Source organism: Anastrepha ludens, chromosome 4, assembly GCF_028408465.1.
Source record: "Anastrepha ludens isolate Willacy chromosome 4, idAnaLude1.1, whole genome shotgun sequence".
Taxonomy (NCBI): domain Eukaryota; kingdom Metazoa; phylum Arthropoda; class Insecta; order Diptera; family Tephritidae; genus Anastrepha; species Anastrepha ludens.
Genome location: NC_071500.1, coordinates 111,464,989 through 111,479,834, shown reverse-complemented (window position 1 = coordinate 111,479,834; position 14,846 = coordinate 111,464,989). Strand labels below are relative to the sequence as shown.

The window sequence follows — 14,846 nt, the reverse complement described above, 5'->3', positions numbered from 1 at the left end:
TAGAGAGTGTTGGAAGCGGGAGTGAGTTAGCATGTGGAGTGAGTGTGCAAATCGTTCCGCTCGCAGTTAGCAAAGGAATTTGAGACAGCAACACTTGAAGCTACTGACTAGAAATTTTGAAAGGCATAGCTATGCACATACATACATATATATATATGTATTCTAGCTGAATGTTTTTATATATGTATGTGAAATTGCGTATTTATATAATGGGTTACACATTTTTGGCAAAGAAAAAAATAAATAAAATATAAAAAATAAAATTTCAACTTTTGCGATTTGAGACTTATATTTTACTTTTTTTCTGTTATTATTTTGTACTTACTTCTGCGTTGCGGTTCATAATTTCGGCGCGGCTCATAATTTACGAAACAATTTCGATGTTGTCGCGATTCATAGCTTAGTCGACTGTGTTGATCTCGTTGAGGCTCATAACTTAAACGAGCGTGTGGATTTTCACGAGGTTCATAATAATGCACCCGTTCGTAATTCTGGTAAGGCTCGTCATTTTCACTCGATTCATAATTTCGATACATTTTCTACGTCTGTTGGGAAAATTTCCAATAGCTTTCTTCTTTATGTGAACCGATTTTTTGTTATTTGCTCGCGTTTTGATAGCCGCAATGTTGATTAATGGGCATTCAAATACCACTTAGTAGCATACACACATGCTCACACATCTCACTCATTACTTCTATGGCATAAATGTTATTTTTGCATATCCTGTCGTTGAATTTCAAGCTGTAGAAGGCACAATATTCAGCTCAATCTAAAATTTTTTTCGTTCCCGTAAATTTTTTTTTGTAAATTTTTGAGATTTCTTGCTGCTGAATTTCAAGAATTTGAAGGCACTATGCAGCACATTTAAAAAAATTTTTTAATCCCAAACGTTTTTTGAGATCTCCACTCTTATTTATCGCGGATTTATTTTTTTTTTATTTTTTATTTGTACTACATATTACCTGTAACTTTTTAAATTTTAACTATTATTTTTGTCAACAGTAATATTTTTAATATTTTTCGTATACTCTTGTAAATTTTTATTTGGCACTTTTTTCAACTCGTATTTTATGTAGCAACTTCTATTTTCTCCTATTTTCCACTACAACAATTTGCTTAAATTTTCCATACATAACTTATGAGATCCCAAACTACATATATGTACATTTATGAACAACGGAAATTGGTTCTTAATTGCTTGCTTGCTTTTTATAAGTTATTATTTTTTCTAAAGCACATTTTTTCAGAAAATAACTCGTCTTCACTTATTTCTTTGCTGCCTTTAATTTGTTGTTTTCCATTTTGTTTCCAGCATTTTCATTCACAACTTTTTCCATTGCTTGCAAATACTTTTCTTCCTTGTCTCTTTTCCGCATCAACTCCTTGCCAGCATTGTGCTACCTTTAGTCGCTCTTCGGCAAACATTATTTGCATGCTAAATCACTTCTTTTATCTGAAACATATGCACACATGCATGCACACACCCACGACTATTTATTTACATGTGTATCTATGCACGCTGAAGGGCTTATCGAATTCAGCATATCGCCCGCACTCTCAAAACCGAAACCATCTACTGTAGGTACCTATTGTCGCCTATGAGCATACACATGAGCGGACGGATGCACAAAACAACACTAACACAAACAGCAGTGACCAAACGACAAACGAGCGTCAGACAGGCAATAAGGACATAAGCATGATCAGTCGTGAGTGGCGAGAGGTGCACGTGTATGGAGGTGAGTACTAGAGTGAGAGGTAGACTGTCGTTGCGTGGTGTGTGCTCGGTGCGTTGGCGGCTCATATACTCACACATTCACACACACTCACAAATCACTCAAATTAACGGGAAGACGGTGCATGCAAGTGTGGCATCTTTTGCTGCTTCTCTCTTTCTTCATTTTCTGTTGCATTTTCTTTTTTGTAGCGGCAGGCCTACCTGCTCCTCTCAGCCGGCAGCACAGTTGCTTTTGTTCGAGGCGCTTAGTGTTATTGAAAAAGGCATTACTTTTTCTCGCTCTTCAACAACTCCGTTTCTTTTGTCTACTCCTTTTTTGTTACTTTTCTTATTTTTTTCGTGTTAGAACTGCCAGCCTTCTCATTTCTTATTCAACACGCAATTACACATTTTCATTATAAGCGAGTGCGAAGTGTTCATGTATTTGGTGAATATAGAAAATATTTTGCAGGCTCCTATACGATTTTTCGCCGTGACAAATTTCAATATAATTTTTTTTTTCTTCTAATTCAACTGACATCAATTACATCTCATTACTTTTAGTGCGACTCTGTTTGTTTAGTGTTATCTTTTTATAACTTCAGTGTGCATTTCCATAGGCCTAGAAACTGCCGTGAGAAAAAAATGCATTGTAGTTGTTCCTATCGCTCACACTTCAATGATAAAAAGTAATCATCATTCAGTTTAATTACTCAACTTTTATTTAATTTTCTGATTGTTTTGTTTTTCGTTCTTCGCTTTTACTTTTTTTCTTTTTCCAACTTCGCTACTATCAATACAACACTGTTGCTTTATTTAGTACTAAAACAGTTTGAATCTTGATTAAAATACGACTTTTTGTTTATATGCATTAAGATGAATTGCAAAGAGTAGTGAGCAGCACTGCATATTCCGCGAATCCAGGCCGATGCAAATATTGCAAATCTCTGGACTAGTCGATATGAGTATGAGTAGTATAATAATTCTGCTATGATGTAAGATATGATGATATGATTTGAATCTTTGTAAGTTGAATTTTTTTTTTAAATAAAATTCGCTTTAATCGTAGGATCCCGGAATACCGATATTTTTCAATCCCGGTATGTATGAGAACGGTTTGTATGAAATTAGAAATAAAGTACAAAACAAAAAAAATTTGAAACTAAATCCATTTGTCCTATTCCCGGAATTCCAATTTTTTTAGTAATTTATTAGGCTACTAAATTAAATTATTAGTTTGGGGAAAAATGCATCCACTATTTTCTCGGTAGATGGCTGTAGTGATCGATATCTCGCAAAGTATCGATCAAATAATTTAAAATTTATGCTCGTTTTAAAGGTGACATTTCACCCTAAAAAAATCTTTTGCTGCTTTTTGTTTGTTCCATTTAATTGTGAGCTACAGGTTGTTAACAATGGAAATCAACAAAGAGAAAATTCGGAACATTTTATAGTTTTTCTTGCATAAAGGCGGAAATACAAGACAGGCTGTCAGGCCGCTGAAATTGTGATGGTGTTTAGGGTACCGATATTGTAACAGCTAATTACATGAAATTTATTTTCGTCGATTCCGCTCAGACATTTTTGATGTTCAAGAAAATGTGGATAAAATCACAGAAATAATCGAAGTTGACTGGCATGTTAGTAATCATGGCACCGCCCAGGAGCCAGTTTAAACCATTTGCATTCAAAAATTCAGGACCGTGTTATCTCTCGACGAAGTGATCACAATTGGCCACCGAGATCTTGTGATTTAACACCTTGTGACTTTTTCTTTGGGGCCACGTGAAAGAGAAGGTCTACGCCAACAGCCCAGGGTCGATTCAAGACATCAAAGATGGAATTCGTGAGGCTATCGAGGACATAGAGCAGCCAATTTGCAATTCGGTTATGGAAAATTTCATGAAAAGGATATTGTCCTGTAAGAGTCTTTGTCTGATGTTACTTTCCACTTTAAGGGCATACCGTCACCTTTATAGTGAAATAAACATCCGATCAGTTATATTATTATAAAAAATACCATTTTTCTTTGAATATCAAAATAACACCTCTTGGAAAACCCTTTAGAAAAGAAATGAAAGAGAGCTGCAGGCATGTGGTAGGCGAAAGAAATTATGAAATGATGCAATTTGTTTCATACTTTCGGGCGAGAGAAAATAGATGAAGCATAACTCTCTTAAACACCGTGTACTACATTTATAGCTCCAAGAACCAAGACACATTGCAATTTTAGCAAAAGTAGCAATTTTAGCAAGTCAATAAAACTTCGGCAGTCTTCAAAGTAAATCTCAACCTCGTCGCGATAAATTTATTGCTTTTGGTACGTTTCAAACTACCCCTGCCAACTTCCATTATTTTTTTATTATACGTATATCTCATAAGTGCATACCATGACTTTACTGTTGGGGTACAAGAAGCTACGAAACCATTTTCGGACAACATCTTATTTTCGTTCGTATGGCTATTTTTAGTGCACATACAGGGAAGCTAACTTTGTAAAGTAGTTCTGTCAATGCCTTCCCAATTTTAACCGCTTATTAATTTTACTTAGCGAAAAGTCAACTTTAAGCCCCTAGCAGCTTCATCAACAACCCTTCAACATTCACTTTTAAATCGCAAGAAAAAACAGACTTTGGGTTTCGGTAGTTAAGGGCGCGTTTACACGTATTTTCAAACACCCTGCCAATGCAGCTTTTAAGACAAATTTCACGCAGCACCTTTGAAATGCTGCTGCATACTTTTTTATTTTTCTCCAAGAAAAGAAGTTAAGCCACTTCCTGATGTGTACATTTTTCTTGATTTGCATCAATTCCATGCGATTTTAAAATCCTTTTTTAAGTTTTTTCGTCACACACAGCTTCCAGTATCTTTACATTTGACAAATCACTTTGCTTTGCTATCCTTAGTCGGGACCTTCATTTGTAACGACGTTCCATTAATATTTAGTTCACAATTGCTTTCGTTTTTTTTTTTTTTTTCCAAATCTTTTCGTGTTTGCTCATCAACGAAGTCACAAAAAAAACGCCATCACTACTGGGCTACTTGCCTTTTATGCTTTTATTTTGCGCTTAAATATGTATGCTTAGACATCCCTCAAATCGCTTAATCTCACTCAATCCTTTTCAGACATTTTTGCAAACAATTTCACTCTTACCATAACTTGTTGTAGCGACTGTTTCATTCTTTGTTTCTATGCATTTTTTATGTACATTGACGTTTTTATTTAAACAGTCCATTTTCCCCTTTGCTTCATTTCTTCCCCATTAAACATTTTACTGGTATTGTCATTTGACCGCAAGTTCAAGGCGCGCCTGTCTATGCAAAAAAGTGTATATCTGGACTTTCAGCAAACACCGTTGTATGGGGGCGACAATGTTCGTTTGTCATTTTTAATGAGTGCAACCATTTGATGTACTTATGTAGATGTAGAAAGAAAGAAGGCAGTGCTTGTGGGATGGTAGGATTTGCTGGTTTATGCTAAGGGAGATTTGAGGGTGGTAGTGCGATGAACAATTAGTGGGAGATTAAAAACGGTTATTTTAGTTAAAGAGTAGCATTTTTTTAAAGCTTAAATTAGCAGCTGTGTATGTAAGTCTGTGAAATGTCAGCTGCATTCAAATATCTGTAGGTTCTACGAGTTACGGCCAGTAGCGACAAGATAGGTACTTTACATAGGCGGTAGTGAAATCGGGCTTCTTTCTATCAGCAAAGCTTACAGTGATTTGTTAAGCGTTGTCTCAGAACAATCCTGCGCATATGGTTGCCTGTCAACTAAATTTGGAATAAACAACTCCGCGTAAGAAGCGGACAAAAACTCATTGCTATTGAAATACGGGAACGTAAATGGAGATGGATTGGGCACACCATTCGCAAACCAGCTAACGAAATAAGCAAAACGGCGTACGGCCGAAAAACTTAAGGGCATAGCCGAAGAGGACGCTCTAAAGAATCATAGGCTATTTGATGAATTTTTTGAAGTCGATGAAAGCCTAACCAGTCCATAAAAAATATCTCAGACTTCGCTATGAATAAATTGGTCAAAGAATAAGTGTGTTGGACCTCCCATCGAATTTATTTTAAAATATAAAAATCAGCGATTTACGCTATTACTATTGTTGGACAAAAACTTATTTACTTGAACTCTACACGCCGAGGAAGCGGAACGCCTTAAAATATCTTTTTAAGGAAGTTATTAGTAGCAGGCTTGAGGCATCATAGTTGTAAAAGAACGCGATGCGATTGTATTGTATTGGTTTCAAATTGTGCTCCAACAAACGCAAGTTAATATTTTACTTTTTTGCCCACCAACTTTTGGCTGGGTCAACAAATCATTTTTAAAATCAAAAAGTTTCGCTTTGTACTATTTTATTTAAGAACATCCTTCTTTAAGAACATCTTCGCCGAAAGTTTTAAAAACACTGAAATCAAATCAAAAACTTACTTCAATTTATTCATTTGGTATATTTCAATTCGTTTTTAAGCTGTCACAATGTAAAATTTAACGAATTTAATATAAATTAATTTCCGAAAATTGTCAATGAACACATTGCTTAAACAACAACAATAAAATGCCATTTAAATGTGCTTTCAAATATGTAAATTTTTTCCAAAGCACCTGCACACGTTTGTTTATATGCAACTGTAACTGTATGCGTTTGTGTATGTGAAAAGATTGACTAAACTAACATAAATCACAAATTTAACTTAGAACAAATACAGACACACGCACATGCAAGTGTTGAGCAGAAGAAGAAAAAAGGCGAAAAATATTTATAAAAGCTGAACAGACTATAAATTGATGCAAATTTATGCAGTGAGTGAAACTTGAAAGGCAAAAACCAAAATAAACACTATTTTATATGGCATGCATGTATATGTGTGTGTGCGTGAAAGTATAATATAAATTGGATATTTGAGCACAAATTTGTGTACAGGGTGTGAAATCTAATGCAACCAACATTTGATTTACGAGCACCCTGTATGAATGTACAGCCATATCTATGCAAGTGTATGTATGTATCTACGATTAGTTTTGTTTAAAATGTATGTGTAGTTATGTATGTGTGTACAGATTTTCCTATATAAATATATTTGCAAATGGCGCTCAGTTTTGATATTTTGATTAGAGATTTACAGGATATGCACAGTTTTGCATAAATTGGAGCATTTCAATGCAGAATCTGAAAGGTTCGAGAGCTACTGCCGGGCACGCATACATGCACCTAAATATTAATAATAAAAAAAAAAAACAAAAAAAAAAAAAAAAATGCAAAATTAATGCTACAATAAAGGCGAATTTCCTGTGGTGTACAAAAACAATGACCAACGTGACACAAAAGAGTCGAAAACCATACAAGTGCAATCACAGTAGCGATAAGCTGTTACACATAGACGCACACACTCATACATGGATATTACATTTATGATAAATTGCATATGCAAATATATTTTCATACTTAGTTGTGTGTGCAGTATTCATTTGCATGCACATTTTTAGGCCTGCAGCATTGATAAGGCAACAGTGGCGGGTTGGCAACACTCAATAAATTTGAAATACTATCGAACATAATTTGCCAAACTTTTCGATAACTTGAATGGCAAAAACAGGGAAACTAAAGGTATACAAAGTTGAGTTAGACAGAAAAAGGGCAATGCATGGTAGTGCGGTTGTTAAATATTCGATTAAAAAGCGCGAAAAAAGACAGGAAATAGGTTTGAATGTAATATAGTGAGAAGTGAAGTTCTCTAGCAAGAAACAGTGAGTTGACAGAATGAACTCGTACGTAAAAAATAAAAAATTGGACGCTATAGAGGATGAAATAAGAGTTATTTGGAGCATAAACCCTCATTTAGCGATCGGAACGAACAAACGCGCACGAAGTTGCATATGAGCCGCCTGATAAAGTCAGTGCAGCAAGTATTGTCCAGCGTTGTAGGGGAGCTGGCGTGTGCGGCGGTAAAACTATTAAAGTTTCCATTATTTTCTGTTTTTCACTAATTGAGGTTAATTTTTTATTTAATTTGAATTTAGTAAACAAACATTTTTTTTAAGATATTAAATTTATTTAATTTTAGTCAAATAAAAAACATAAATTTTAAATTTATTTAATTTTAGTCAACTAAAAACATAAATTTTAAATTTACTTAATTTTAGTCAACTAAAAACATAAATTTTAAATTTATTTAATTTTAGTCAAAAAACAAAAAAAAAATGGAAAAACGAATTTGAATTTGTTTAATTCTAATTAAATTTTTTTTTTTAAATAAAATTAATTACAAATAATAATAGATATGTTATATTAGTGTATTGAACTGTGTATCATTAACTCTATTTTTGTCTAACAGTTTAAGAGCTATTAAATTTTGAAAAAAAACAAAAAAAAATGTTCCTATTTCTAAAATTATTCAAAATTTATGGTATTGCAAAGTGTTTCCCATAAGAGACAAACAACAAAAAAAAAAGATTTCGAAAATATATTAAAAAAATTAAAAAAATGCATTTTCCTTATTTTAGAAGAATTTTTAACTTTTATTAAAACCAACTAAGAGTTTTAGAATACCAAGTATTTTTTAACTACAAATAAATATGAACTGAATGCTCTAGATTTAATCTCACTTCAGTTTTTTTTTGCATTTTCAATAAGATATTGTCCGACATAGTAGAGCTATTCCTACTGATAAAAATATGACACCCTGAGATAAGCAACGTTTTTTGCATGGTTTCTAAGAAGTAAGTAAAGAGTTTAATTGGGTGCGCAACTAAGTTCTCGCTGTTTTTTGATGAAAATACAACTTTATTCTGAAAAAAATGGTTGCAAGTGAATCATTGAAAGTATTGCCTATCGCTGGCTACTACTTTTTCCCATTTTTCTGGTAGATCTCATATACCGTCGCGGTAAAACTCTTCATCTTTCGAGGCTATCAACGGATCAAGCCATTTTTTGATGTCTTCATATGAATGGAACTGCTGGTCAGGTAGATCATGTGCCACCGAGCGAAACAGGTGATAGTCGGGCGGCGCAATATCTGCAGAATATGGCTGGCGGGGTAGGATTTTCCATTTCAGTGTTTCCAGGTAGGTTCTAACGGGTTTGGCAACGTGAGGCCGAGTGTTGTCATGCTGTAGAATCACTTTTGCATGCCGCTCCGCGTATTGCGGCCGCTTTTCGCGCAGTGCTCGGCTTAATCGCATTAATTGAAGTCGATACCGATCCCCAGTGATGGTGTCGCATGGTTTTAACAGTTCATAATAAATAACACCAACTTGGGACCACCAAATACATAGCATAACCTTCGCAGCGTGTATATTCGGCCGAGGCAACCACATAGAAGCATGACCGGGCAGCCCTCATGACTTTCATTTCTTTGGATTGCTGTAATTAATCCATTTTTCATCACCCGCCACGATGCGATGAAGTAAACCCTTCTTTTTTTGCCGCTGGAGCTGTTGCTCACAGGCGAAAAAACGACGTTCAACATCTCTTGGCTTTAACTCATAAATTTCTTAAGCATGCGACCGCTTGGAAATGGATTGGCGGGTAACTCCCAATACTGAAGTAAGCTCTTCTTGCGTTTGACACAGTCCGCATTGAGCAATGCCTCTGCTTCAGCGTCTTCGAAGGCTTTTAGCCTTCCTTCACGCGACCGGTCGTCAACATTGAAATCACCGTCTTTGATCCATTGCTCGGCACGTTGTTTCACTTAAAGCAGCATCTCCATAAACTTTTGGTAGCTCTCGGTGCACTTCAGCCACCGTTTTTTTTCGAATGAAAGAGGAAAATCAACAGTTCCCGCAAATGACGATTATTCGGCACAAAATCAGACATTTTCACAAAACCAAAAGTGTATGATACAAAAAAAAAAAAAAAAATCACCAATGTGTCGAAGCAGTTTCTTCACCATATGTCTAAGCTTGGTTTATGACGTTTTGGTCATGTTAGAATATCGACTAGCACACACTGCTGGCGGCAGCTATTACAAACAGCGGGAACTTAGTTGCGCACCAATAATGCATCATTTTTAAAGTATCAGATTGGAGTTTTTAGTGACAGTCAGGCTATGCTAAAGGCTCTGGAGAATACAAAGCAAACCTAAAAGATTTCAAGAATGTAAGAATAGGCTTAATTCTGTTGCAAGACAGAATAAACCTGGGTCTGGGCCAGCGGTTCCCGCACAGGGATCAGACCTTATAATTGTAATCAGTTCTGCAGGAATCATGAGTTGGATCAGTGAATTACATTATTAAGGTTTTACGTCGATTTGTAGCTCTTTTTGTACCGACTCCGGGAGAACGAGGTATACTTTAAATGCTCCACTCACAAGAAATTTAACATAATCTAATCGCATTCAGCAGTAAGTAAATAAGGAATCGCTTTAAAAGCTTTAAGTTTTCAATCAGCGAAAACTACTTTTCAATTGGATGTATTTTGTCTTAAATTAAATTTTAATTAATATTTTTCTATATTGATTTTGACCACACTAAATACTCTTGCACTAGCTCGAGCGCTTTTTTTATATATTAATTGATTCCTTATATTGTGCTCAATGAGACCCTAACTCTCCAACTGTTAAACCTTAACTGCTCTACTTTGAGTGCGCCTACAGTTTTTCCAAGAATTTTAGTACGAGAAACAGGAATCGGTAGTACAACTTACGTTATCTGTTATAGTTTAGAAAAGTGGGACAATCTGCTAAGTGTTCGTATGGCCAGCACATACACAAGTATCTTCTGCTCAAATATGAACGAGACGTTATCAATAAAACGGTCCGCGGATGACATATGGTAAAAATAAATTTTTTGTTTTTGGGTAGGACTGTTATAAGCTTACATGGCAAATTTCAGCGTGATATGTCATATAGTTTGTTTTCTGTGCTACTGTAAACAAGTCAAGCTCGAGTGTGTTCTTCGAATTTAACGATGGAAATTCAAGTTGAACAAAGAATTTCTTTGAAATTTTGTTATTCCAACAAAATTTCGGCTTCAGATGCCTTAAAAATGTTGCAGACAACCTATGGGGACACTGCTCTATCGCGTGCACGTGTTTTCTAGTGGTACAAATCGTTCAAAGAGGGCCGTACATCGGTTGAAAACTTGCCTCATGAACGTCGTCCAGCAACATCAGTAAACGATGAAAACATCGGAAAAGTAAAGGAAAATCGGTTAACGCTGAATATTATTTAGACGTTTTAAAGCGTTTGCGCGAGAACATTCGTCTTAAAAGGAAGGAATTGTGGGACAACAAGTCATGGTTCTTGCATCACGATAATGCACCAGCTCATACATCACGTCTTGTTCGCGATTATTTGAACAAAAATAATGTTAATATCGTTCCGCAAGCACCGTTTTCGCCTGATATGGCTCCGTGTGACTTTTTCCTGTTTCCCAAGCTCAAGTTGCCGCTCCGTGGAAAACATTTTGAGACAATTGAAGTCATAAAAGAGAATTCGAAGAACACACTCGAGCTTGACTTGTTTACAGTAGCACAGAAAACAAACTATGTGACATATCACGCTGAAATTTGCCATGTAAGCTTATAACAGTCCTACCAAAAAACAAAAAATTTATTTTTGCCATATGTCATCCGCGGACCGTTTTATTGATAACGTCTCGTTCATATTTGAGCAGAAGGTATATAAAAATATGAATTCTTATTGTACAAATAACAAATTTAATTAAAAATATTTGAATTTCATTGCAGCTACAAAATAATTTGTTTAAATTATCAATAATATTTTACTTAACATTTCACACTTTAACACCTGAAAAGTCAATTCACACAGTACTTTTCATAATGTTTCTGATGATTTTTGACACTCTACTGGCAACATAATTACAATTTTCATAGAAACTAATGCAACCAAAAGAATTTTTTGTTGGTGAATATGCTTTTAACGGCTTTTCTAATGTTATTACAATTAAAGAATTTTATAATTTTTCTTACTCGATACAGATTACATTTAATTTTAAATTTGATGGTATTTTTGCAAGTCTTTATATAAATTCCAAAAGCAAATTATATTCATTTTCCTCATTCTTTATCCGCTTTTAAGCCTAAAGTGCAATTTTTGTTAAATGTTTTTTTTTTTAATAAAAACCAAATTTACAAATGACCATCTTAAAACCTTTTAAGTCTCCTATAGCCCAAAAATGTACGCAATCAACACATATACAATCATATCGCAATATGTATTTGATTCAACACATACACTGACATATTTCACTAACTACAAATGCTTGGAAACATGCATTTATTTACGTGCTTTTCTTTATGCAAATTTTCGCATAAAAGTTAAATTTGTAAAATTTGTACACTTAACCAATTTGAAGTGTACATGTTTTTCGAGGCAAATGCAAACACAGCCACGGCTGTGTGCAAATATACCTATGCGTATAAATATTCACGTAAATTTACATACACATACACAGCAGGAAAATCAAATATGCCATAACGCACACACACATGGGTAAGTAAATATTCAGCAAGTATTTGTATGCGTAAATATTGGTTTGCTTGTATTGGTAAGTGCATTTTCCGGCAATTGCTAGAACTGCCTGGTGGGCTGTACATATATTTGCGTATGTATGTGTATGCAAGCACTGTTGGTGGTATTCGCTTTGTGTGTGTGCGTAAATATGTAAATATTAACTGTCGAGCTGTCGAACAGTGAGATGGCTGGACTGTCTAGGTGTAGTTACTTATTCGACGCACTGTTCCAATATGTGCATATGTGTCTGCAGCTGTAGCTGTATCTGTATTTGAATTTGCATCTGTATTTGTCTGCACAGTTGATCTGCCTGCCTTAGCACTTAACTCAACTATACACTTAAACTGCCTCTATAACTAAACTTTACGGTCTCCATGTCTAACTGTACGTCCTGTTAACTGCTTCTGTGGCCCCACCCCCACCTGCTTTACACATACACACACGTATTTACATATATTTATTTGCCTTGCATATGAAATCAAATGCAAATTGCATTAAGTGCTTTCGAATTTTGTGCAAATATGTTTGTATGTGTATGCGTATTTTGCGTATTTAGCATATAGCTTAACATACATTTAGGCTCCACTAACGTTGTATTTGCAGTCTGTGAATAATACTGGCATACGGGAAAGCCGCTGAACTGGTTAGTGTTTCAACAAGTAGGAAATGTTATAAATCATTAGGAATAAGCAACCGAAATATGAAACAGGAAATTAGGTGATTTTCGAAAAAAAAAATGAAAAAATGAATAAACTATTAAAAAACAACAAATTCAAGTAATGGCAAATGAAAAACCAATAAACAAAATTAAATGAATCAAATTTTTTAAAAGTTTTTTTGTTTTATCAATGCAATTAACTTGAAGAGAATTTGGACCGCCTTTCCAAAACCACATTTGTGTAGTTATTCCAAGTGTTACTCAAATAAGAATTTTAATTTTTCTCGAGTTTTATATCTTGAAACATGAAGGCAACAGAAATATGCTTTATCACACCATTTTGTCCTTAGGGTAGGTGAAATGCTTGAAAGTTTTATCTAATAGCGGTCGCAGCTTGGCAGGCAATGGCAATACCTCCGAGTGTATGTATGCCATGAAAAAGCTTCTCATAAAAAATATTCTGCCATTCGAAGCCGTCTTAAAACTGTAGGTCCCACCATTTGTGGAACAACATCAAGGCGACCCCCAAAAATAGGAGCAGGAGCTTGGCTAAACACCCAAAAAGGGTGTAAGCGTCCATTAACCAACTAACTGATCTGATTTAGGTTGGTGCACTGCCCCAGGCTATCGAAGAAAGGGGCACCCTGTGACCTAAATCATCTGGCTGTCCAACCCGAATATTTCAATAATTTGCTTCGCTGAAAGATTCTCACACCTTCTCCAATGGGAATTAAATGGTAAACCCAGCTTTTCTGCGTGAGTGCCGATCGAACAATGAATGCTAAGCACAGCTATACGTTTGAAAATCGAATGGACTATCTGCATCTTGCATCTACTGTACTGGGCCATAGGATTTTCAAAATACCACGCGAAGAAATGAAGCTTCATCTTATTTGTGCTTTCCTAAGAAATAAGTTGTATAATTTTCCTTTAACAACAGTCAAATAGATACCGATGACCGGATGGGAGGCCTCTGGAACCAATTCAGTTGGCCTTTTCCTGGCAAGCTCATCAGCAATTTCATTTGCCTCTATGTTCCTAGGCCCTGGAACCTCAGCCCCGCGATCTCTAAGCATTCTGTATGCCTGCTGGATCGCAAAGACTTCTGCCTGAAAAACACATGCAGTATGGGACAGTTTTAAGGAAATACATAAATTGGCTGATTTAGAGAAAACAGATGCTCCGACTCCCGATTCTATCTTGGGGCCGTGAAGACAGAGCCTCGGTATAGACTTTTTCCTCGTTTCAACCCTGCCTACTTGGAAAGATTGCTCAGGTACGACCCCAGTTTGTGATTCGAAGTCGTTGAGTCTGCAGGAGTTTGAGAAAGAAGAAGCTTGTGATATTTTCAAGTCTTGCCGCTGGCATTCATCAGCAGCTTCGCAGGTAAGACACGCTAGAAATTCACACGGCCAGATTTTAAAAAGAGCCTAAACATTCTTGTCGCTGTTGCTGTGGTCTTCACACTATTTTTATCAAACATTTCACAATGAAGCTTGAGAACCTATGGCGAAAAAAGCCTGGGCCGAAATTGAGACAAGCCAAGGACCTGTTGGAACCTGATTAATGGAGTGGAAAATGTGAATTGGAAAGAGTATTTCAAACTAATACGTCTGCACAATAAAATAAAAATATTTGTATGCCCATATACACATGCAGAAATGTGCTTTAAAGTCTAACACTGGAATAGACGAAATTGGCAGGCGTGTTGCACAACGAGCGACTGACATTTAAAGCAGTCAAAGTGCCAGCAGGCAAACGCATTTGCATAAGCAGTAGAACACAGCTTCACCTCCGCATGTACATGCGCACAACTACATCCATATACACGTAATTTCGTATTTTAATATGCCCGTTAATGATAATGACGTAAACGTAGGCGCCTGCCATTCACCAATAAGTGCAACATGTAAGAAACAAAGCTTGCTGCATACGTGCAACATTCATCAGAAATGCCTGGCAGCCATTATCATCGGCAGGATGGCA

At 35.7% G+C, this 14,846-nt stretch overlaps 1 protein-coding gene across 5 annotated transcripts in view; it reads right to left on the bottom strand.

The window, feature by feature from the left end:
• LOC128860613 (teneurin-m) overlaps positions 1–3,639 on the bottom strand; it is an 84,061-nt gene extending 80,422 nt beyond the window's left edge. For 2 of the 5 annotated variants that reach the window (XM_054098238.1, XM_054098239.1), the window contains exon 1: positions 326–3,639. In XM_054098238.1, the coding sequence (XP_053954213.1) occupies positions 326–536 (211 nt within the window). In that variant the 5' untranslated portion in view covers positions 537–3,639. The remainder of the gene's footprint in view (positions 1–325) is intronic. The other 3 variants (XM_054098241.1, XM_054098243.1, XM_054098240.1) reach the window with 2 other exon arrangements.
• Between the last annotated feature and the right edge of the window lie 11,207 nt (positions 3,640–14,846).